Source organism: Gracilinanus agilis, chromosome 6, assembly GCF_016433145.1.
Source record: "Gracilinanus agilis isolate LMUSP501 chromosome 6, AgileGrace, whole genome shotgun sequence".
NCBI lineage: Eukaryota > Metazoa > Chordata > Mammalia > Didelphimorphia > Didelphidae > Gracilinanus > Gracilinanus agilis.
In genome coordinates this window covers 219,698,535-219,722,625 of record NC_058135.1, presented here as the reverse complement: position 1 = coordinate 219,722,625, position 24,091 = coordinate 219,698,535, and the positions used below count along the sequence as shown (strand labels likewise).

Below are 24,091 nucleotides of genomic sequence, written 5' to 3'. Positions count from 1 at the left end.
GGGGGAGATGTATCTTCTCATATTAATTCTTTTGGGCCAAGCTTGCTGTTTATTGTTTCTTTTTATCAAGCTTAATTTTATTTTTTTCAATAATGAAAGTTTATCTTCTCTCCTCATCTCCTTCCTCCCCATTTGAAAAGAAAAATGAAAAACATAGCCCTTTTAACAAACATTTATAGTCAAGCTAAACAAATTCCTGAATTGACAATATTCCTCCCCTGCCTGCCTTCCCGCCTTCTTGCCTTCCTACCTACCTACCTATCTATCTGTCTGTCTTAATGTTTCTCTGCCTGTCTATCTGTTTGTCTATCTATCTGAAGCTGTGCTGAGTCCATCATTAGTCTCTGTTAGGAAGTTGGTTAGTGCTTGATTAGAATTCTTAAGTCTTTCAAAGTTGTTTTTATAATATTGCTCTTGTAGAAATAGTTTTCCTGGTTCTGTTCATCTTACTGTATATCATTTCATTCCAGGTTTCCATGTTGTCCCAGGTTTCAATGAATATCAACTCCAGCATTTCATACAGTATCATAGTGTTCCATCATATCTATTTATTATAATTTGTTTAGTTATTCCCAAATTGATGGACACTACTTCAGTTTTTATTTCTTTTCCATTACACAAAGAGCTGATAAAAATATTTTTGTATATATGGATCCCTTTCCTCTTTCATTGATTTCTTTGGATTATAGACTTAGTATTCATATGAAATTACTTTGTAGAATGTCTAGACCAGGTCTATAGTCATTGCACCAGCAATATACCTATTTTCCTATGACCTTTCTGGCATTTGCCATTTTCTGTTTTTGTTATCCTTACCAAACTAAAGGGTTTGAGGCAGATCCTTAGTATTGTTTCAATTTATATTTCCTGAATTATTAGTGATTTGGAGCATTTTAAAATATAGCTATTGATAGCTTTGGATTTCTTCCTCTAAAACTGCCACTTATATCCTTTGACCAATTCTTGGTTGGGGAATGACTTATTCTGCTAAATTTGAATCAGTTTCCTACTATCTTAAAATATTTATCAGAGAAACTCGATGCAAACTTTTTTGTGCCCAAACGCTTTAATTCTATGTAATCAAAATTTAACCTATATATACCCATTTAGCATTCTGTGATATTCTCTAGTGCTTGGTCATGAACTCTTCCCCTTTGCATAAATCTGACAGGTAATTTCTTCCTTGTTCCTTTAATTTATGATGTCATCATTTAAGTCACATTGACTTTCTTGGTATGTGATGTGCTGAGTCCATCAAGATATGAGATCTTGGTCAATACATAGTTTCTAACCAGGCTGCTTTCCAGAATAGCAATCTTTTTTCCCCACTGGCTGAGATCTTTGCATTTTTTCAAACCCATGACTACTCTCCTTATTTGCTTCTAGATAATGTGAACCTAATCTATTTCATCAATAGAATTTTCTATTTTTTAACTACTCCTAAGTAGTTTTGATGTTATGACTTTGTAGTATGGTTTGAGATCTGGTAAGCCCTCCCCTACTTTTTCAAAAATAATTTCTTGTGAGATGCATGACTTTTTGTTTCTGTAGGTGAATATTATTTTTTTCTAGCTCTGAAAAGTAATCCTTTGATTTGGTGTATTGTATAAGTCAATTCATTTTGATAATCTTGTCAGTTTTTAAAAATGGATTTGGCAATCTCATGAGCAAGCAGTATTTCTCCAGTTATTTGCATCTCTTTTTGTGCAAGGAATGTTTTTTAGTTGCATTCATAGAGATTCTAGTTGTTTTAGTAGGTTGACTTCTAGGTATTTTATATATTGTGTAGTTTTTTTAAATGGAATTTCTCTTTCTGTCTCTTATACCTTGGTTTTGTTTATAACTTACAGAAATGCCCAATAATTTTTGTGTGCTTATTGTATATCTTGCAAGTTTATTGACATTGATAATTGTTTCTCTTAATTTTTTAGTTGACTCTTTAGGGTTATCTGTTTAAATCATTATTGCCATCTTCAAAAAAGTAATAATTTTGTTTCTTTTCGTAGCATCCAGTTTTAGTAGTTTTTAGAGATGTTTCCATTTATATAGTTGTCTTCATTGTACATACTGTTTTCTTGCTTTACTTCACTTTGTATGAGTTCATTTAAGTCTTTCCGTATTTCTCTGCATTTATCATTATGACAAGATAATATTCCATTACACTCATCAATTGATCAATAAGTATTAGGTACCTACCACCTATTTCACTTAGCACTTTTCTAAGGTGCTAAGGATACAAGTAAAAAGGATAAAATAATTTCTACTAATGTAGAAATTTCTTTCTAATGTTTACTGGTGGGGGGATTTATATATACATATATATAAATGTAAATATATTTGTGTCCCATGTCCTATAACAAAAAAATTTTTTTAAAGAAAAAGAGGAGGGGAAAAAAATCACTAAAATTAATCAATATCTAGAAAAAAATCTGAAAATACACGCAGTGTTCCAAATAAGTGGGGCACTTCACACATACCTACAAGCATATATACTTATCATAGAGACCTATGATAAATGTAAAATGTATATATGAACTGAATATTAAAGATGATGCTACAAAAAAATCATAGAAGAAGCAGATCCTCTACTTTTTATGTCTGTAGGTGAGTTTAGATGAATTTTTAACCAAAAGAAGTACAATGTAAATAAATACAAAAATATACAAAGTAGTTAGACATAAGATAGTTTGAGAAGATGGATACTAGCATTTGTGGAGATCAGGAATGGCTTCATGGAAAAGATAAAGCTTGTGCTATATCTTAAGGAAAATGAAACATTTGGAATGGAGGTGAGGAAGTGGTACATTCCAGATATGAGCAATGGCCAATGCAAAGGTATTTGTGGATAATGAAATAGAAAAAATAAATAAAGAAATTAGGACTAGATGTGATTGTGGAAAGTAGAATATTCAGTGAGGCTGTAAAGATAGTCTTTATATCATAACTTTAATCAGCTAGAGGATTTTTCATTTTATTCTACAGGCAATAAAAAAATAATTGGAATTGATTGAGTGAGAGGAGTCTCATAGTCTAATCTGTTCTTTTTAAACCCTTACCTTATGTCTTAGAATCAATTCGTTCTAAGGCAGAAGAGTGGTAAGGGCTACGCAATGGGGGTCAAGTGACTTGTCCAGGGTCACACAGCTAGGAAGTGCCTGAGGCCAGATTTGAACCCAGGACCTCCCGTCTCTGGGCCTGGCTCCCAATCCACTGAGCCACCCAAATGTCCCCTCTAATCTGTTTTTATAGCAAATTACTTTGGTAGTAATGTGTAGAACGGACTGAAGTGGTGAGGGATGTTGGCATATGCCACAATTTATTTATCCTTCCTGATCACTAGGAATCTACTATTTCTCTAATTCTTTGCTTCCACAAAAAAGAATAGCTATAAATATTTCAGTGTTTATCTAGACTTTCTTTTTGTCTGTGGCTTCAGTGTATAAGCCCAGCAGTGGAAACTGGTTAAAGTATGTGGCTATTTTAATCACTTTATTTGCATAATTCAAAATAGCTTTCCAGAATAGTTGTATCAGCTCATCATTGCCAACAAACCATTCATACTTAATTCCATTGTAATGTGTTATTCACACTAAAGGTAATAGTATGATAAATATGAATTTTCTAACATTAAATGAATGAACATTTAGTAAGTACTTGCTAAACGCCCAATGCTCTACTAGCAATAGATAGAAAATGTGAGAAACAGTTCTTACTTTCAAGGAGCTTGCTTAAATTCTAATTGAGAAAGACAACTTAAAGTCCTAAGAGTAAAATGGTGAGACAGATAGCAATTCTAGGTTTCTTATGTTAATAGGGCAAATGACCCTTGGGAACTCTTTGGTAGTGGTGACAGGGAAGGAGGAAAAGTGCCATCAGTGGGGGCTAGTATTCATGGAATCAAACAGGAGGCAATGTATGTATATAAATATTTTCCTGATTAGAATGTGATAAGTATAAAAAAGGAATATAAAGTGCTGTGAGATTAGTTAAGGAAGAAGTCATTTCTTGCTCTAAGTTTTCATGGAGAAGATATCATTTGAATTAGAGAAGGTGTCCTAGAGAACAAAACTGTTTGGAGGGAGACCATTCCATATGCGAGAAACTTTGCTTACAGAGGTACAAAGGAGGTAGGTTGTAGTGATTAGGTGAAACAACCATCTGTTGATGATATATAAATGAATATTATGTTAAGGTTTTACTGATTCATTCTTCAGATACTTATTCATTTATTGTTTAGAAAATAGTGTTAAACTCTTGTGGAACTAAACAGTTAAGGCATTTTCCCTCCCCTCATTGAATATGGGTTTATTTTGAGAAAGGTCACAAATGTACACGTAGACTCAGAACAAACAGCTCTCCTTATTAGATAATGAAATTCAAGCATGAACATTTTCTGTAAGAGTGCAATCTTGATAGAACTTTTGGAAGCCTAGCCAGTTTTTGTAAAATGTATCATTGTCAGTTGTAACCTTTGTTTTTGTATTTTTGGTCTCCTTAAAGTCCATTTGTGAACAAAATCTTGAAACTCGTAAACAACTTTGTATTCATCAGTTGTATTCATCAGGTGGTCAATAACAGACAATATTGATGCATGTTTTTTTTAATATATAGTTTTGTTGTTTTCATGATTTTCCCTTCCTTGTATTCAAGGCTTGTTCCAAAGTTGTTTTATAACTGTGACCAAGGACAGACTGATCCAGTTGTGGCTGTAGCAAGGGACCAAAGCAATGTCTACCTGAAACTTCTAATGCATGAGACTCAGCCTCCCTCTCACTTTTCAGTCAGCACCATTACCAGGTAGGGTATTTGACATTTACTTTGTTTAAGGTCTACCAATCCTTACTGGATTGTTACATTTAAGGCTTAAAATTAAAAAAAAAAATCCTTACGTTCCATTGTAGAATCAATACTATATATTGGTTCCAAGGCAGAATAGCAGTAAGGGCTAGGCAATGAGTATTAAGTGACTTACTCTTTGTCACACAGATGGAAAGGGTCTGAGGCCAGATTTGAACCTAGCACCTTCTGTCTCCAGGCCTGGCTCTCTATCCACTAAGCCTGCTGCTTGATTATTAAAAGAAAAGCTTGCAAAAGGGGGCATTAGTATTGTTATTTTTTAATCATCTGTCTTTTAAAAGCTATATTTTATTTCTTTTACCATGACCATCTGCTACCAAGCAATAGGTTTTTAAAAAAATTGACAAGTAAATGACTGGTATACTTAAGCAATTCCTTATACTTCTCTCTTAAGTGAACAAAATCTTTGTCAGATGGACTGACAGGCATTATTCTTAAATGTCTTCTATTCTTATTTAAAAGATTTAAGTTAAAAAACTTGTACAAAAATTTCTTTGACATTTTAATATTTTGTGTATAACTTTTTTTGAAGTTAGTTGTATTTTCTCATTTTTTACAACTAATTTTAGCATATTCTTGTCAGAAGAAAACATTTATGAAAAATACCAGATCAATATTCTTGTGAAAACAGAAATGAAATGTTAAAGTGTTTATAATTAATTTTCAAATGGAACTGTTTGAAAGGTTTAGAATATAATTGTTCTTAAATATCAGGTTATAAAGTGAAAATTTAACTGCCACCAATGCTACATTCTTTTGTATAATTTAACTTGATTATCATCTGATAGTGTTATTTTTTAAACTTGAATTTTTATCTCATAAATACCTCCTATATTTTCTCCTTGTGACCTTCTTAAAGGTCATTTTAGCAGAGAGTAAACCCTATCAATGTTATATCAAGTTGGAAATGCTTTGAATATAAATGTCGTTTATAGAGGTTTGCTATACATTAGTTTAGTTGAATAGAGAACCTTATCAGTAGAAGGTTGTCTAATAAGTGATGCATGTTTTCTTTTAAGTAATTTCTAGAAACTTAATGTAGTCCTTTGACTTTTTCCTATTTATTTTGTTTATAGATTTAATGTATAATAGAAAGAGTAATGGACAGGTGGCAAAATCTGGCTTCTGGCTTCTGATGCTGACTTTGACATTCATTAACTGTCTGATGTTTAGCAGGTCATATTTGTCATTTGTAAAATGGGGATAATAATATTTGTCCTATCTTCCTTGTGAGGACCAAATGAGATAAAGGCAATTAACCCTTATAAGGGGAATTTGCCATATAAATGCAAGAAAAATGCAAAGCTATTATTGTTGCCTATTATAATTTTGAATTTTGCCCATATGTTTGGAACTCATCCTGACTGCTTTGTAACAAGGGTACATTAGACAATGGAATTTAACTGAGATACCTGAAGTGTTGATACCATCTAGTTGTTGGTAAATATTTGTAGGTAAGATAACTATTTGCAGTATAGACTAAGGAACCACCAGCATACCTGAGTGTCATAAACGTCATTTTTTTTTTAAACCCTTAGCTTCTGTGTATTGGCTCTTTGGTGGAAGAGTGGTAAGGGTGGGCAATGGGAGTCAAGTGACTTGCCCAGAGTCACACACCTGGGAAGTGTCTGAGGCCAGATTTGAACCTAAGACCTCCCCCATCTCTAGGCCTGACTCTCAATCCACTGAGCTACCCAGTTGTCCCATAAACATCATTTTCAGTGGTCATTTACAATTTTAATCTAAAAGTATGTGTTAATTTTGTTTTTAATTGTTAAAAAGCACAAAATAAAAATTAATTTATTCTCAGCATTGAAATTTGTTCAATAATCTTGTGCTTTAAAGGTAATAAATCATACTTTTGTTCCTTAGAACATATAGAGGTTATAACTTGCTTCCAAGTATAACTGATGTGACGATGGAAAATAACCTTTCCAGAGTTATTGCAGCAGTTTCCCATGCATTGACAACATCAACTACACGAGCACTTACAGTAGGTATTTTTATTTATTCAGCTACAATAGAATCATGTTATTTGTAGTATCCCGTAGAGGCCACTGTTTACTGTTAATCTGTTGATGTAACAGCCTATTTCATCTTCTGCTTAAGTACATTTTTTTAAACCCTTACCATCTGCCTTAGAATCAATACTATGTATTGGTTCCAAGGCAGAAGAGTGGTAAGGGCTAGGCAATGGGGGTTAAGTGACTTGCCCAGGGTCACACAGCTAGGAAGTGTCTGAGGCCAGATTTGAACCTAGGTTTAAGAGAAATATTTGATCTTTGTTTTCTCAGGCCTAATAAGAAATGGACCTTAATTTTTGTTAATAAATTTTGCTTTTGTCCAAGATAAATTCAACAGCAAACACTGAAAAACCCTTACCTTTTACAATATATATTTCCTAAGCATGTTCAGGCAATGATAGAGAAGATTCTTTATCTCTGATAGCATGGTGCTAGTATTGACTTAGAATTTGAACAGAATTTCCTTGCTACTTAGTGTTGACTTCATCATACAGAATTAAAAATTTTTTCAGATATTTTACTTTTTTACACATAAAAACAATTATTAACATTTATTTTTTAAAGATTTGAGTTCTATATTCTCTCCTTCCCTTCCCCTTCAATATAAGAAGGCAAGAAATTCGATGTAGGTTATGCATGTGTAGTCACATAAACCATATTTCCGTATTAGTCATTGTGAAAGAAAATACAGACCAACAACCCCCACTCCCCCCGAGGAAACATACATTTAAAAAGATTATATATATGCTTCAATCTGAATTTAAATTACAACATTTTTTTCTCTGGAAGTAGATAACATTTTTCATCATAAGTATTTTGGAATTATCTTAGATCATTGTACTACTGAGAATTGCTAAGTGATTCACAGGTGTTCATCATACAATGTTGCTGTTCCCTCATCTGTCAAATGGAAACAGTATGACCATAGCAGCCTATAAGGCCTTGGAGCTAATTATAACCACTTGATTACACCTGTTCCAAGTATGAACTAGAAAATCTAAAAAGAGGTTGGTCAGGCTGGTACTTATGATTCACTATGTTGTGTGCACTCATAGAAGTAGAAGAGGAAAGCTGTATAGTTTTTGAGGTGTGCCTGGATTAGAACTTTAAGTGCCACATTATTTATGGGGAAGGCCTCATGATCCAAGAGAAAAAGGACACCTGGATTCTAACATAAGAGTATACTATTGACTAGCTCTTAACTAGAGATGTTTGTTAGGTTGTTCTACCTCTCTGGCCCTCAGTTTTCTTCTTTAGAGCTGAAACGGGCTTGGACATAATTGAGGTTAAAGCCCTCATTTTATAGCCGAGACAACCAGATACCAAGGTCTCTAGAATAGAAGTCACTTGCTGCAGGTAGCAGAGTGGTAAGTGGCAGGGATGTGTCATGAGAAAGGTTCCACTTATTTAGACTCCTTAGGGTTTCTACAAAAATCATAGGGAACCTTTGAAAATTCAAATAGCATACTATTGCAAACTAGTAATATTTTGTTAATCTGTTATTCATTAGAAATAAGGAACATATTTTTCAAAAAAGTTAAGAACTATTTTCCCTATATATGTAACATTTCCTGACTGTGCTTTATCTGCAGGATTATTTTTATCTATTTACTTGGAAGGTAATCAGCTATTCATTTTGAAAAAGTTCTGTTGATCAGCTTTTGCTTCCAAAATAACTACACATATTAAGGTAGAAAATAATTCTTGATGATGAGCATTCTTCATGTCTGTAATTTTTATTGTATCTAGGGATTTTTGTGAAGAGTAAGATAAAGTTTATTTCTTATTTTTTGGTTGATACAGTTCTTCTGGCCAGGTAATTGATAGACATACTTTTTTTTTTTTTTTTCAGTTTGGCTGTTGTGAAGCTTTGTGTCTTCTTTCTACTGCTTTTCCGGTTTGCATTTGGAGTCTAGGATGGCATTGTGGGTATGTTTCTTCATTCTATAAGCTTAAAAAGAATTAGATTTTCATTTAGATATCAGGGTCCACAGTTAGTTCACTCTTAAGTCAGTGAACCATTCAAAATTTTAAAAAAAAAATCTGTCTGTCTGAAATAAACTGTTGAAAACTACCTAGATATATCTTTGGCTAAGATGGAGTTAGTTTGCAGAGCCGTGTATATTGATTATTTATTCTAGGATACACTTAAGCATATGCTTTATGTTGTAAAAGAAGAGTGGTCTGAGAGCCAGAAGACTGGGTTCAAATATTGTTTCTGATACTTAGCTGATCTGTGACGATGGGGAGGCTAGTTAATTTCTCTGAACCCCACCCAGTTTTCTCATCTTTAAAATAGGGATAATAGTCACCCTTCTTGGTAAATTTGAAAAGTACTTTTAATCTTTTGTTTATTTTATTTTATTTTATTTTATTTTATTTTATTTTATTTTATTTTATTTTATTTTTTTCTAAAAACCCTTATCTTCCATCTTGGAGTCATTACTGTATATTGGCTCCAAAGCAGAAGAGTGATAAGGGCTTTGCAATGGGGGTAAAATGACTTGCCCAGGGTCACACAGCTAGGAAGTGTCTGAGGCCAAATTTGAACCTAGGACTGCTCATCTCTAGACCTGGCTCTCAATACACTGAGCTACCCAGCTGCCCCCTTTTGTTTATTTTAGAATACAAAACTATTTGTGGGGTGTGTGTGTGTGTGTGTGTGTGTGTGTGTGTGCGCGCGCACATGTTCATACAAATCTTATGCTTCTCTTATATGTGATTCTCAGATTTATCATTTATGAACTTGAAGATGTGATTTATAGCTTGAATTTGGAGCCTCCTTTCTCTCTATTTTGTAGAGAATGACTTTACTAATTGAAAGAGTGCTATCCAGTATAAACTATAATACCATAGTAATCCATGCTTTTGTTGGTTTAGATATTCTTGCTGCTGCAAGTTATATCCTCTTAACTTTGGTTCAAAAAATGAATCGACCTTGTGCTGATTACTTTTGCATGATCATCTTTTGGATGATGACAAGTACATTCTCTTGCCCAGCTCATACTTGAATGAAATCTTTACAACCTAGTAGTTCCTACCAGAAAATTTTAAGCTTGATTAATTGAGACATTATTGGGGGAATTTATGCATTTTATGAATTTTCATGCATGGAAATTAAAGGTGTTTTAAGCTGATATTAAATTTGAATTAGGACAATAAACATGACTGCACTTCAGATGCCGAATTTTTGATTTTCTTCAATATAAGTACCTAATAACTTCAAGATCATTTAAATCTTTGTATCATTTTTAGTAGTTAGCATTGATTTTATATCAATATATTTGGTTCAAGGAAGACTTTTTTATGGAGAAATGTTTCAAAAAGCATGCTTAGTTATTGTAGTTCTGTATTCTACTCAGTGAAATAAAAAGCTATAGATTATGCTCCTTTGTGTTTGTTTGCAAGTATTTTCTCACCTATTTTACATGAAACAACCAATTGCTTTGTAACTAAACTTGATTTTATTTGATTAAAATGATTGTTCTGTTTTAAGCATTAATATTTTAGAGGAGTAAATATGCTAACTTAAAATTTGAGGCAAAGTAAGGTTACAGTATCTTCCATAAAGATATAGGTAGTACCTCTCATTTTAAAATATTTTATTCGGGTATATATTATGTATTCTTTACTGTGTTATATATAATATTTAATGCCCATTTTTTCCCTTTACAAATGTAAACATATAGCGAATTTCTGTTTTGAGAAGAGAAGGAAGTCTTATCTGCCTTAGAAGATATTGTTGTGTGACTCTGAAATTTCTTCTTTCAGGGTTCCTCTCCTGAGTCCCTCAGATGAATCTAGGAAGAGCTGTACAGTTGGAATGGCTACAACAATTCTCACCCTGTTGTCCTCAGCTTGGTTCCCCCTGGATCTGTCAGCACATCAAGATGCTATTATCTTAGCTGGGAATTTGCTCGCAGGTATTCTATAGTGCATCTAGGCAGTCATCTCAGTTAAATTTCTCCTGAGTAATTTTATCCCTTGTGAGTGTTTCTTTACTTTCAGAGTTTTTATGTGCAAAAGAGGTCATGCTGGAATAATAAGTCACTCCCTTAATGAAGAATTCAAACATTTCTATTTTCCACAAACTGAATTCATATGTTTATCTGTGTTGTAGCAACCGTTCTGCTAGTGTAGTTTTAAATTAGCCCTGTTCTTTTTTTCCTACTAATTTAACTACAAGTAAGTATAGCCAGTCTGGAATAGTAGATAGAAGGCTTGCTTCAGAGTTAGAAAAACCTGGGGTGAAGTTGTTTCTCTGACGTATCTGGGCTGTGTGACCGTTCTCTTGGATTGCAGACAGAACAGAGACCTGTTTTATCAATAGGGAGAATCTTCTTCTCAGGAGCTCCTTAATGGATAGAATCACATGTATGAATTTGGAAAAGCAGACAAGAAACCAATATAAAAATTCAAACATTGCATTCAAGACTTTATTACAGTGGGCAGTTTCCCTACCTTTCCAGATTTATTTGTTACTTCTTCAGTTGTACATGTTCTAGTCAAAGTGGATTATCCACTGTTCTTAATAAACATGCTGTACTTTGGCTCACACTGGTCCTTAGTCAAGTGAGTGAATATATTAAAATTTTTCTTTAAATACTATAGTAAACATGGATTTGATTTGTGAAGTAACAAGATTGATGTATTTATAGCTAGTGCCCCTAAATCTTTGAAAAACCCATGGACTACGGAAGATGATGCCAATCCAGGAGCCATGAAGCAAGAAGAGCCGTGGCCAGCTCTGGGAGACCGAGTTTTGGTTCAGATGGTGGAACAGCTCTTTTCTCATTTGCTGAAAGCCATTAATATCTGTGCACATGTGTTGGATGATGTTACTCCTGGGCCAGCAATAAAGGTATATTTCTTGTGATGTCAAACATGATGATATTTTTTGTAAAAACTTGTTTTCCATCTATGACATGATTTATTCTTTTTTTTTTTGTCCCAGTGTTACACAGTGGAAAAAATTGTGGGTTTGAAATCAGTTCAGACCCCAGATTTGCCACGTACTGTGAATGTAGCCTTGGCTCAGTCACCTTGCCTATCCAGGCCTTAGTTTCCTCATTGGTAACTTAACATAGTCAGACTAGACATAAGCTTTAAGCTTCTTTCCAGTTCTAAACCTTTGATCCAGTTTTAAATACATGGAATCAGGAATAGTTAGTCAGTGCAGTAAATAGAGACCCAGGCCTAGAGTCTGGAGGACTTGGGTTCAAATTTGGCCTCAGATACTTCTTAGCTATGCGACCCTAGATAAGTCACTTAACCCTAATTGCCTAGTGTGCTAAATTTAAAAGTCTTCCCTAATACTACTTTCTTTTTTTCCATTTCATTGATGTCTTTTATATTTAATGCTATGGTTATTTCTCTATATATACCTTTCCTTCTCCCCATTGATTCTTCCTTTCTAACAAATATTGTTAAGCCTGACTGTCCCAGCAACCTAGTTTGAAAAACAAGAAATATTCTGCACCTTTGAATCTCCATATCTCTACCACAGGGAAGAAAGTACTACAATTATTTTTTTAAATAAATTTTTATTGATATATTTTACTTTTACATCACATAAAATTTCCACTGTATCCCTTTTCCCAGCTTCTTTCAGAAATTCATTCCTTACAATAAAGAAGAAAAAAAGGAAATTCAGTAAAACTAAGCCAACATATAAAAAAAATCTTGAGTCTTCTATACTCTAACACTTTGTAGTCTATCCTATTTCCAAAAGAGACTGAAGGAGATATTTTCTTATATCTCTTTTTTGGGCCTATGATTCTTACTTAAAATGACTCCTGTTTATTTGATGCTTTTTTTGTTTGCAAAGTGCTCTCTTTATTTTTTATTTTATTTTATTTTTATTTAGAACATTTTCCCATGGTTATGTGATTAATGTTCTCCCCCCACCCCTACTGTAGCCGACACACAATTCCACTAGGTTTTACATGTATATTGATCAAGACCTATTTCCATATTATTGATATTTGCACTAGGATGATTGTTTAGCATCTACCTCCCCAATAATATCCCCATCAATCCATGTGTTTAAGCAGTTGTTTTTCTTCTGTGTTTCTACTCCCACAGTTCTTCCTCTGGATGTGGATAGCATTCTTTCTCATAAATCCCTCAGCATTGTCCTGGGTCATTGCATTGCTGCTAGTAGAGAATTCCATTACATTCGATTGTACCACAGTGTATCCGTCTCTGTGTACAATGTTCTCCTGGTTCTGCTCCTTTCACTCTGCATCAATTCCAGGAGGACATTCCATTTCACATGGAATTCCTCCAGTTCATTATTCTTTCAGCACAGTAGTATTCCATAACCTTACCACAATTTGTTCAGCCATTCCCCAATCAAAAGGCATCCCCTCATTTTCCAATTTTTTGCCACCACAAAGAGCGCAGCTATAAATATTTTTGTACAAGTCTTTTCCTATGATCTCTTTGGGTTATAAACCCAGCAGTGGTGTGGCTGTCTTTTATACAAAGTGCTCTCCTTATAACAATCCTGGGGTGTAGGTAATGTGGTTCAATCTAGAATTACAAAGGACGTCAGAAACTGTCTAGGTCAACCTCATATTAGAAATAAGAAAACTAGGAATCAGGATGGTCAAATGATTTTCTAATTTCCCCAAATTTTTAAAAAATCATATTAATTGTTTAAATTGTCTTATTTCACTTTGTTCTATAAAGTCTCATCTATTTAGAATTAAGATTAGTTATAATGCTATTGATAATGTCCATAATTATCATTAGTATTTGTATTTTGGGAACTAATTAAAAGTAAAAATCTTTGCATCCAGAAAGTGTCCTTTCCCTGGACTGGTAAAATAAATTTTTTTGCCAGGCTGCATTGTTAGGGATCTTTTTTTTTTTTTTTAAATAAATCATTTATTTATTTATTTTTTAAGCCCCTGTACTTCGGTGTATTGTCTCATAGGTGGAAGATTGGTAAGGATGGGCAATGGGGGTTAAGTGACTTGCCCAGGGTCACACAGCTGGGAAGTGTCTGAGGCCGGGTTTGAACCTAGGACCTCCTGTCTCTAGGCCTGACTCTCACTCCACTGAGCTATCCAGCTGCCCCAGGGATCTTTTTTAAATATTAAACTTTAGTTTTTTTTTATTGAAAAAAAAATCCACCTTTCACATAGAAAGAAAAACAAAACCCACCTTACAAGCATGCCTGGTCAAGCAAAACCCACTTTTCCACTGGTTTTGTCCTCAGAGGGAAATATACCTATTTGCACACATACATACGCACATATCTCATTTTCTACTTTTAAGTCTTTTACCTCTCCAGCAGGAAGTAAGGCATATGTTTCAGCAACTAAGCAGTACATCTGCCAGACTACTTCTTTGGAGTTAGGAAAAGCTTAGTTCAAATCCAGCTTTAGACAACACTTACTAGCTGTGTAACTTTTGGCATGTTTCTTAACCCTCTGTTTGCCTTAGTTTGCCTTCCTCTTCTCTAAAATGGGATAATAATGGTACCTATCTCCTAGGATTACTGTGTGGAGAAAATGAGATAATATTTAAAAAGCTTAGTACAGTGTATATAGTAGGCGCTATATAAATGTTGTCATTTTCATTATTATTAATTGCAGTTGTCATTATGCTTATCAGAATATACAATTTCATTATTGGTTCTGTACATTTTATTCTATATCAGTTCATACAAGTAGTCACAGGTTTCCCTGAAATCATCCCAATCATTATTTCTTATAAGACAATAGTATTGAATTATTTCCTTATGGATACCTACAGTGTTTTTATTTTTAACTAGAAGCTCTGAATTTTGACTGCAATATTTCTAGGACTTTTTATTTGGAGTTTCTTTCACAGGATAACCAATAGATTCCTTTTTTTTTTTTTTTTTAAACCCTTACCTTCCATCTTAGAATCAATACTGGGTATTCGTTCTAAGGCAGAAGAATGGTAAGGGCTAGGCAATGGGGGTTAAATGACTTGCCCAGGTCACACAGCTAGGAAGTATCTGAGGCCAGAGTTGAACCCAGTACCTCCCGTCTCTGGGCCTGACTTTCAATCCACTGAGCCACCCACTTGCCCCCGATAACCAATAGATTCTATTTACACTTTGCCTTTAGAGATCTGAAAGCTTTCTTTTTTGTTTTCTTGAAATAGGATATGTAGATAGATGCTTTTCTTTTGGTCATGGATTTCACTTAGCTCAATGACTTAATTTTTTCTTTATCTGTTTTCTAGGTCAATTGTTTTTTCTATCTGATACCTTACATTTTCTTCAGATTTTTTTTCTGTCTTTTGTCTTTGTTTTAAACTTGTTTTCTCATGTAGTCATTTGCTTCAGATAATTTATTGTTTGGGCAAGTTTTTGTACCACAGTGCCAGACTGTTAATTCCCCTTCCAGTGCTTTCTTCCTGAATTCTTATTTAATGTATTTTGTTTCTCCTTTTACATTTTCTTTTCATTTGTAGAAATATTGTAAAAAATTTTTTAAGCTCTTGCTTCATTTCTTCCAGGAATTCTAGTTTAATTTGTGTCCAAGCTGTGCTTTTCTTTGAGTCTTTACTTATAGAGGTTCTGGTGTCATTTTCTTTTTTCTGGATTTGAATCTTGAACAATCCTTTTACAAATAAGCCCTTTTTTATTTATTCATTCTTGTAGCCTGTTTCCTGAATTTGAAATTTATGTTAGGGCCAGTATCTGTGCCCTTTTGGAGGGAGAATCTAAACTGGTTCTATTGTTGCTTTATTGAAGAATTGAGTGCTGCATACTCAGGATTGGTTCAAATTGGGTACATAAACGCTTTCAGTGCTCCCAGAATGCTCTGATTTAGATTATCCTCTAAATTCTGGAAGTACCTTACCTGGTTTTGAGTCTACACAAGAGTAGACTGCTTTTAGACTCAGTCACTCTTAGCCAATTAGGAAGCTCACTTCGTTTAGTGGCAGAACTTTTTTTGTCTCTTTTCTGAGATTCTTGCCTTTGTTATTTCTCTGCTATGAGTTGGAATTGACATTCTATTCCACTCCTTGGGTTGGAGCCACACCACTGCTATTTGCTTCTGAATTTGCTCTTCAGTACACTCTTAAGATCTGTTCTTGCCCCTTTGCCTGGACTGCCAGATCTAATTAAAAGATTTCTTCCTGCTTTGTTCTTGTGTCTGTGATCCAGTAATGGTTCTGAGACCTCCTGTTGCTCTGGCATATAGCTATTCCTTGCACAGTGTTCTCTTGCCCAGACCCTCTTACCAGTCAATATGGTTGTATTGGTCATATTCCCAAATAGGTTTCTTATTCTGTGTATTTAGTCTGTCACTATCACTAGGTGAGTGGGTAGGATTCTTCATCATTAGGCTTCTGGAGCCACAGTTGATCATTGAGTTTAGAGTTTATAAGAATTTCAAAACTTTTCAGTTGTACAAAGATGTTGTAGTATAAATTGTTATTCTATTTCTACTCACTTCACTATATCAGTTCATTGAAATCTTCCCAAGTTTCTCTGAAACTATTTCATTCAGCATTTTTAACAGAATAATAGTATTCCGTCATATTTATGTACCATAATTTCCTCATGTGGCTTTCCCCAATTACTGAATAGTTTTCAGTTCTTTGCCCCTTTTATTAAAGAGCTACTATAAACATTTTTGTAACTATATTTTTTGTAACTATAAAACCTTTTTTTAGGGGGTATTCTAAACTTGAGGGCCACAGACTCCTAAAGGGTCCATGGATAGATTTCAAGATGTTTTTGAACCTTTAAAACTTTTGGAATTGGGGAGGGGAGAATTTAATCTTTTAGTTTTACCAACCTTTGATTTCCTTTGTAATCCTTTGTTTTTTGTACCAGTACATGATTCTGAGAAGGGTACTTTCTTCAACATTCAGTGGCTCAGTAGACAATCAGATAGGTCCAAGACACAAAAAATTTAAGGGCCCCTGAACTTGAGCAGTAAGACCAATTATATTATTTTTATATTTTTGAATTAGAAACTTTTTCTTCCTTTCATTAATTCTTCTGTTATTCTTTCTCAACATATTCCATAGAGTGATTGTGATTTAAAAAAAAATGAATTTTAAGTTGTCGTTGGATATGGTTTTTTGGGGAGTAGGTACTAAGGTTTGGAAAACATTTAGTGCTTGGTTACAGATTATGACGTTGGTTTAATATCTTTGTTTTTTTATTTTAGGCAGCCTTACCCTCTCTAACCAATCCACCTTCTCTAAGTCCAATTCGTCGAAAAGGAAAAGAAAAAGAACCAGGAGAGCAGGCCTCTGTACCACTGAGTCCCAAAAAAGGCAATGAAGCTAGTCCAGGTATGGAGAAAAGTTTTGGAGAAGAGGGTATCTGGTGGCAGAATATGACTCATAACATTTTAAATTACTATAGTAACATAATTTGGAAATTTAAAATATGGAAATTCAAATTTTAAATATTAAGATTAAGAATTCTACTGTTTATAGTTTTGGGGAATATCAACAGCATTTTTAAAAGGGCTCTTCAGTCATTCTACTAGGACTTTAAGTAAAACCAATGTCCATGATACCAATAATTCCTAGTATTCTCTAAATTTTGCCAAGTTGAGATTTTTTTTTTGTGAAAATGGAATATTTCAGAAAACTGTTTACCGGGATACATATTTTTATGCAGTGCACCTTTTATGTTGAATAATAATAATAATAATTAGCATCCACATAGCACCTAATTATGTTTCCAAACATTATGGTAAATGCTTTACCAATATTGTCTCATTTGATCCCTTAAAAAACCTGGGAGATAGATGCAATTATTCTCATTTTACTGTTGAGGAAAGCAAAGGAAACAGGGTTAAGTGACTTGCTGAGGGTCACACAAATGGAACTATCTCAAGCCTGATTTGAACTTGGGTCTTTCTGACTCTAGGAGTAGTGCTGCCTCACTTAAATGGAAATGATGTAGCAGCAATTTCATTTGTAACACATTTGAGACATTATCAAAGCCCTGTGTTCTAATTGTATGCATTCATTAGCACAGTGAAAACATTTATACAGCTGCCTGATTATCTAGCTCAGCCTTAGAATTTGTAATTTCACCTTGTCTTTAAAAATAATCCTATTTTTCTAGTCATAATTTATTTTAGGTTTTTAATAACCTTTTATTAAGTTACTGTTTTCTACCTCTTAGCATGTAGCATTGCATTCCATTAGTACCTAATAAATAAATTTATTGAAAGTATGAATGTGGAGTCTGAAGTCAAATCTTTCAAATTCATTTTAGATGGCAAGGTATTTTTTTGTATCCCTTTATTTCTTTCATTCTCATGGTGTTTAATTGTTATTTCTTTGAATATGATTTCATTGGTGTGTGTGTGTGTGTGTGTGTGTGTGTGTGTGTGTGTGTGTGTGTGNATGATTTCATGTGTGTGTGTGTGTGTGTGTGTGTGTGTGTGTGTGTGTGTGTGTGTGTGTTTTCCTTGCCATGATACTACCCTTTTTGTATTAGTTGATAATTTCATGAGTTGCTGAGACTAAATCAGTTCATACACAAATCTTTAGTGACAAGCCTTAATATACTTAGCTAGGCTGATTCTCAAGAAAAAACCTATCATTTATCATCTGAGCTACATAAAAAGCCTTCCCAGCTTGGATTTTGCTGACATAAGCTTTAGGGACCCAGGCTTACCTTCCCAAAGGGCTGGCCTTCCAAAAAGGAATTCAGTGAAGACTATTATTGGTTATCATTTCTGTTTTGTTCTAAAGTTAAAATAAAGGCTTTTTGTTTGAGTCAACCCTTCACTTGTGCTTTGCTTTTTTGTTGTATTATTTTGTAAAGCTTCTAGGTCATCTGATCCTTCTGGACCTGCTATAACAAGCAAATCTTCAACATTGGGAAGCTTCTATCATCTTCCTTCTTATCTCAAGTTATATGATGTTTTAAAAGCTACTCATGCTAACTATAAGGTAGAGTACTTAGCTTTCTTTCTATTTGTTTTAATTTATGATATAAAATCCCTATTGTATTCAATTTTATTTATATAGAGAAATCCCAGGATAATAATAACTCCCATTTTACTAGTGCTTTAGGTTAAACAGAACACCTTTCTCAGAACAGTCTTGTGAAATAGAGCATTATATCAGTTAAGAAATTGAGGTTCAGACATGTGATAACTTGTCCAAGGTTATATGTCTCTTATTAGTTCCAGGATTGAAGCTGGCACCAGCTCTTATGACTGAATGCCCAGTGATCTTTTTTTTCCACTTAAAATTTTTTTTTTTCGATTATATGTAGAAACACTTTTTGAAAGCAGTTGTCTGACATTTTGAAAATTCAGATTCTCTTTTCCCCCAATTTTTTAAAAATTCATTTAAAAATTTTATTTAATTGATTAATTAAGAAAAATTTCCCATGATTCCATGATCATATTCTTTCTCTTGCCTCCTCCCATCCCCCTCCCATAGCCAATGGATAATTCCACTGGGTTTTACATGTGTTGATCAAGACCTATTTCCATATTATTGATATTTGCACTATGGTGAGGTTGTTTAGAGTCTACATCCCCAATCATATCCCCATCAACCCATGTGATGAAACAGTTGTTTTTCTTCTGTATTTCTACTCTGAATGTGAATAGTCTTCTTTCTTATAGGTCCCTCAGAAATGTCTTGGATCATTGCACTGCTGCTAGTAGAGAAGTCCATTACCTTCTGTTGTGCCACAGTGTATCAGTCTCTGTGTACAATGTTCTTCTGGCTCTGCTCCTTTCACTGCATCAATTCCTGGAGGTCTTTCCAGTTCACATGGAATTCCTCCAGTTCATTATTCCTTTGAGCACAATAGTATTCCATCACCAACAGATACCACAATTTGTTTAGCCATTCCCCAATTGAAGGGCATCCCCATATTTTCCAATTTTTTGCCACTACAAAGACTATAGCTATAAATATTTTTGTACAAGTTTTTTTCCTTATTACACCTTTGGGGTATAAACCCAGCAGTGGTATGGTTGGATCAAAGGGCAGGCAGTCTTTTAAAGCCCTTTGGGCATAGTTCCAAATAGCCATCCAGAATGGTTGGATTAATTCACAATTCCACCAGCAATGCATTAATGTTCCTATTTTGCCACATCTCCTCCAACATTTATTACTTTCCTTTGTTGTCATGTTAGCCAGTCTGCTAGGAATGAAGTGGTACCTCAGAGTTGTTTTGATTTACATTTCTCTAATTATAAGAGAACACTTTTTCATGTGCTTTTTGATAGTTTTGATTTCTTTATCTGAAAATTGTCTATTCATGTCCCTTGCTCATTTATCAATTGGGGAATGGCTTGATTTTTTTTTTTGTACAATTGATTCAGCTTCTTATATATTTGAGTAATTAGACCTTTGTCAGAAGTTTTTGTTATAAAGATTTTTTTCCAATTTTTTGTTTCCCTTCTAATCTTGGTTGCATTGGTTTTGTTTGTACAAAACCTTTTTAATTTAATATAATCAAAATTATCCATTTCATTTTTTATGTCCTATATGTCTTCTTTGATCATAAATTCTTCTCTTATCCATAAATCTGATGAGTAAACTTTTCTATGTTCTAGTGATTTGTTTATGGTATCCTCCTTTATTTTTAGATCAAGTACCCATTTTGATTTTTTCTTGGTGTATAGTGTGAGATGTTGTTCTCTTCCTAGTTTCTGAAATATTGTTTTTCAGTTTGCTCAGCTGTTTTTATCAAATGCTGAGTTCTTCCCCCAATAGATTGGATCTCTGAGTTTATCAAACACTAGGCTACTGTGGTCATTGACTACTGTGTGTGTTGATTTTTCTAACCTATTCCATTAATTCACTACTCTGTTTCTTAACCATTAGCAGATTGTGATGATGACTGCATCATAGGTACAGTTAGGCTCCCTTCTTCATTTTTTTTCTTTAATACCCTTGATATTCTTGACCTTTTGTTCTTCTACAAGAATTTTATTTTTTTTCTAGTTTCAGTAAATAATTTTTGTGTAGTTACATTTGGCATGGCACTGAATTTGTAAATTAATTTAAGTAGGATTACCATTTCTGTTATATTGATTTGGTATATATATGAGCAGTTAAGATTTTTCCAATTGTTTAAGTCATGACCTTATTAGTGTGAAAAGAGTTTTGTAATTATGATCATATAGTTGCTGGGTTTGTTTGATAAGTAAGGTATTTATTATATTGTCTGCAATTATTTTGAGTGGTATTTCCTTTCATATTTTTTGTTGTTGGACTTTGTTGGTGGAAGCCCAGTGATCTTAAAATTATATCACAAATGTAAAACTTATATAGAGATTAGTTTTCTAATAATAGGGAAGTTAGTGAAATAGTCTTTTGAATACCTATGTAACTGCCATAAAGCCTTTTTACTAAAGTTTTCCTATTCTCCCTCAGTCAGAGACTCTTACTTGATATAAAATTCAGTTGGTCTTTATATTTCTATATAAATAACTACTCTATCCCTACCTCTTAAGGTTACATTGGATCTTCAGAATAGCAGTGAAAAGTTTGGGGGGTTTCTTCGGGCTGCTTTGGACGTCCTTTCACAGATTCTTGAACTAGCCACACTGCAGGATATTGGGAAGGTATGTCACTGATTTCTGAATGACTCATGGCTTATTTCATATCCTTTTGTTGAAATACTCACAGCACTATAGTGAATTTTTTCCCAAAGTTTCTTATAATAAATTTATCCTCCACATGAGTTTAGAAAAAAGGGAGATGGGGAAAACAGACCCTTCTCCTGTATTTATGCCTCCCACATGGCCAAGAGTCATAGCCATCTTTCCAGTCTATTTCTCCTGTCTCTGCAAGAATGGATGGTCAGGATTCATATTTCATAGCAATATAGAATTTAGGTCTTAGAGGATTTAAATTTAAGACCTAGCTCAACATTTTTCTTTTCAGATGTAGAGAGTAACTTTATTTCTAGTAAGTCTTCATTTCCCACAATCACTGCCCTTATGATATGGGAGAATTATGTCCTTACCATCTTACTACTTTTCCGAACAAGTGCTTTTTATGTTTGATTATTTAAATTAGCTTTTCAGTTTCACGCTGGTATATTACTTCCAAATTTAATCCTCCATATTCCCTTCTCTTAATGTTACTCATTACACAGAAACTCCTTAAGCTACTTAAATTTCTTTTGAGGCTGATTGAGGTTCTAAAATGTGATATTACTGATATGGTCTTGGCTCTTTTCCTCTTAACAGAGGAGGTTGAGATTGGATTTTCACACCACAATTCAATCTCAAGAGATTCAAATGAGTATTTGAACCTCAAATACTTGGATCCTGTGAGTGGAGAGTGTCTCAGTGCCGTGCTTGGCATTTCACAGTAATACCTGTAAAGAATCTTCATGAAGACAAAAGATCATTTAGGAATTTTGATTCTATTGGTAAAGAACTTCCTCCAGGAGTGTAGGTTGCCACTTTTGGTATTCCTTATGAGTCTTAGGGATTTGCCTAAGACATTGAGAGTTTAAAGCAACTTGTTCAGTCAATCAGTCAGTCAGAGGCAGGATTAAAACAATCTAAAATAGACTAATTTTAAGAGGGCTGGTTTTACTTATAAGACCAGTTGTGATTGGAAAAACTTTTGCTTGAATTTAAAAGTCACAAATGCCATGTTGAAAAAGAGGATCTTTAATCTGTCACAGTTGTTTAGATGAATAGTATTTGTGGACTTTTATAGGCAAAAGAATATTTAATTTTTGGATTCATTAAGTTACATTGAAAAAAATTAAGCAGAATATAAATTAACTTTGAGGTATTTTTTTATTATTTTTGGGTGTAGTGGATTGATATAAGTAGGCAAAGTGAACAAGTGTGCAGATTAGTTTGAGTATATTAGGTTATGAAAAGTCTTTGGAGTTATCTTCATTCACTTCTCTTTGTACTTTTCTTAAGTGGTCAAAAAACATTGGAAAAAAATAATATAACCAAAATCATGGCAAAAGCCATCTCATTGTTAAAATTAAAGCATTGTCATAATTCTGTCAGTAGACATTTGAAAAGTTACTATGCACAAGGTGCTTTAACTAATATAATTTGCTGTTAAATTGTTTTAGTTTGTTTAAGCACCTTTTATTTTACATCTTTATGCACTAGCTACAGTGCACATATGAAACTTGTAGTGGGCTATACCTAGTGCAGCAGGAGACATGGGGAATAATAGATTGCCTGTCATACTTGCCATTAACAATGACCCTTGATTCTTGGATGAATATCATAAGAGTAGATAATAGTCATTATTTATATTATCTGATGCTTTTTTTTTTTTTTTTTTGGTATGTAGTGTGTTGAAGAAATCTTGGGATACCTGAAATCTTGTTTCAATAGAGAACCTACAATGGCTACTGTTTGTGTTCAGCAGGTGAGGAAATAGTTGCATATTTTTGTCACCTCCACATTTCTCCTAAGCTTTCTACCTCCACTGCTATTGTGATGTTGGTTGTTGGACAAATGTGATCGTGGGCCCGAAATTCTGCTATGTGAAGATGTACAATTAATGTTCCTAGGAGGGCATTTTCTGCTGTTAGGTACATGATTAAAATGCTGCTTGATGTAATGTTTAGAAGGCTTGACTTGATAGACCTTAGTCCAAATCCTGCCCCAGACAGTCAGTAGCTCAGTGACCATGTGCCAATCATATAATCATTCAGAATTTCAGTTTCTTTTGTAAAATGGGAATAATACTTTCCACATTTGTTTTGAAGATCAGAAAGGATAATTTACGTCAAGAGATTTACAGTTCTTAAAGCTCTATAAAAGTTTTAGTTATTATGATTCACTTAAGGCTAAGCCCCCTAAAAGGCCTTACTACTGGCTATCACTTGTTCCAAGGACACATATTCTTTAGTAGTTAGTGATAATTACCACTATTCACCCCAAGCTTCTTTCAAGAGTTTTAATAATCATTCATTTCACATTATTTTCTTCTGATTGGATTTTTTATGACAGTCATTTGTGTTCTAATTGTCTATACTCTAATAATTATAGTAAGCCTTTACTAGTTACTGTTAGATATTCATGCTATCTTCTCTCTCCCTTTCTCCCTCTCTCTTCCCTCTCTCACACCTCCATCTCCCTTCCCCCAACCCCCCACCAATTATTTTTCTCTTTCCCCCTATTCTCTTTCCTCCCCTTCCCCTTCAGTTATGTTTCTCCACCTCCCTTCCTTCTCTGTCTTCTCTTCCCTCTCTTTCTCTTCTCCTGATGGCTCTTTCTCCA

The 24,091-nt window shown here is 33.9% G+C and overlaps 1 protein-coding gene across 1 annotated transcript in view; it reads left to right on the top strand.

Annotated features, from left to right (window-relative positions):
• Positions 1-24,091, top strand: part of HTT (huntingtin) — a 196,843-nt gene that overhangs the window by 65,975 nt on the left and 106,777 nt on the right. The window contains exons 24-32 of the mRNA XM_044681771.1: positions 4,651-4,797; positions 6,730-6,850; positions 8,734-8,810; positions 10,653-10,804; positions 11,540-11,742; positions 17,051-17,177; positions 18,673-18,800; positions 21,332-21,442; positions 23,157-23,234. Coding sequence (XP_044537706.1) covers positions 4,651-4,797; positions 6,730-6,850; positions 8,734-8,810; positions 10,653-10,804; positions 11,540-11,742; positions 17,051-17,177; positions 18,673-18,800; positions 21,332-21,442; positions 23,157-23,234 — 1,144 coding nt within the window. The remainder of the gene's footprint in view (positions 1-4,650; positions 4,798-6,729; positions 6,851-8,733; positions 8,811-10,652; positions 10,805-11,539; positions 11,743-17,050; positions 17,178-18,672; positions 18,801-21,331; positions 21,443-23,156; positions 23,235-24,091) is intronic.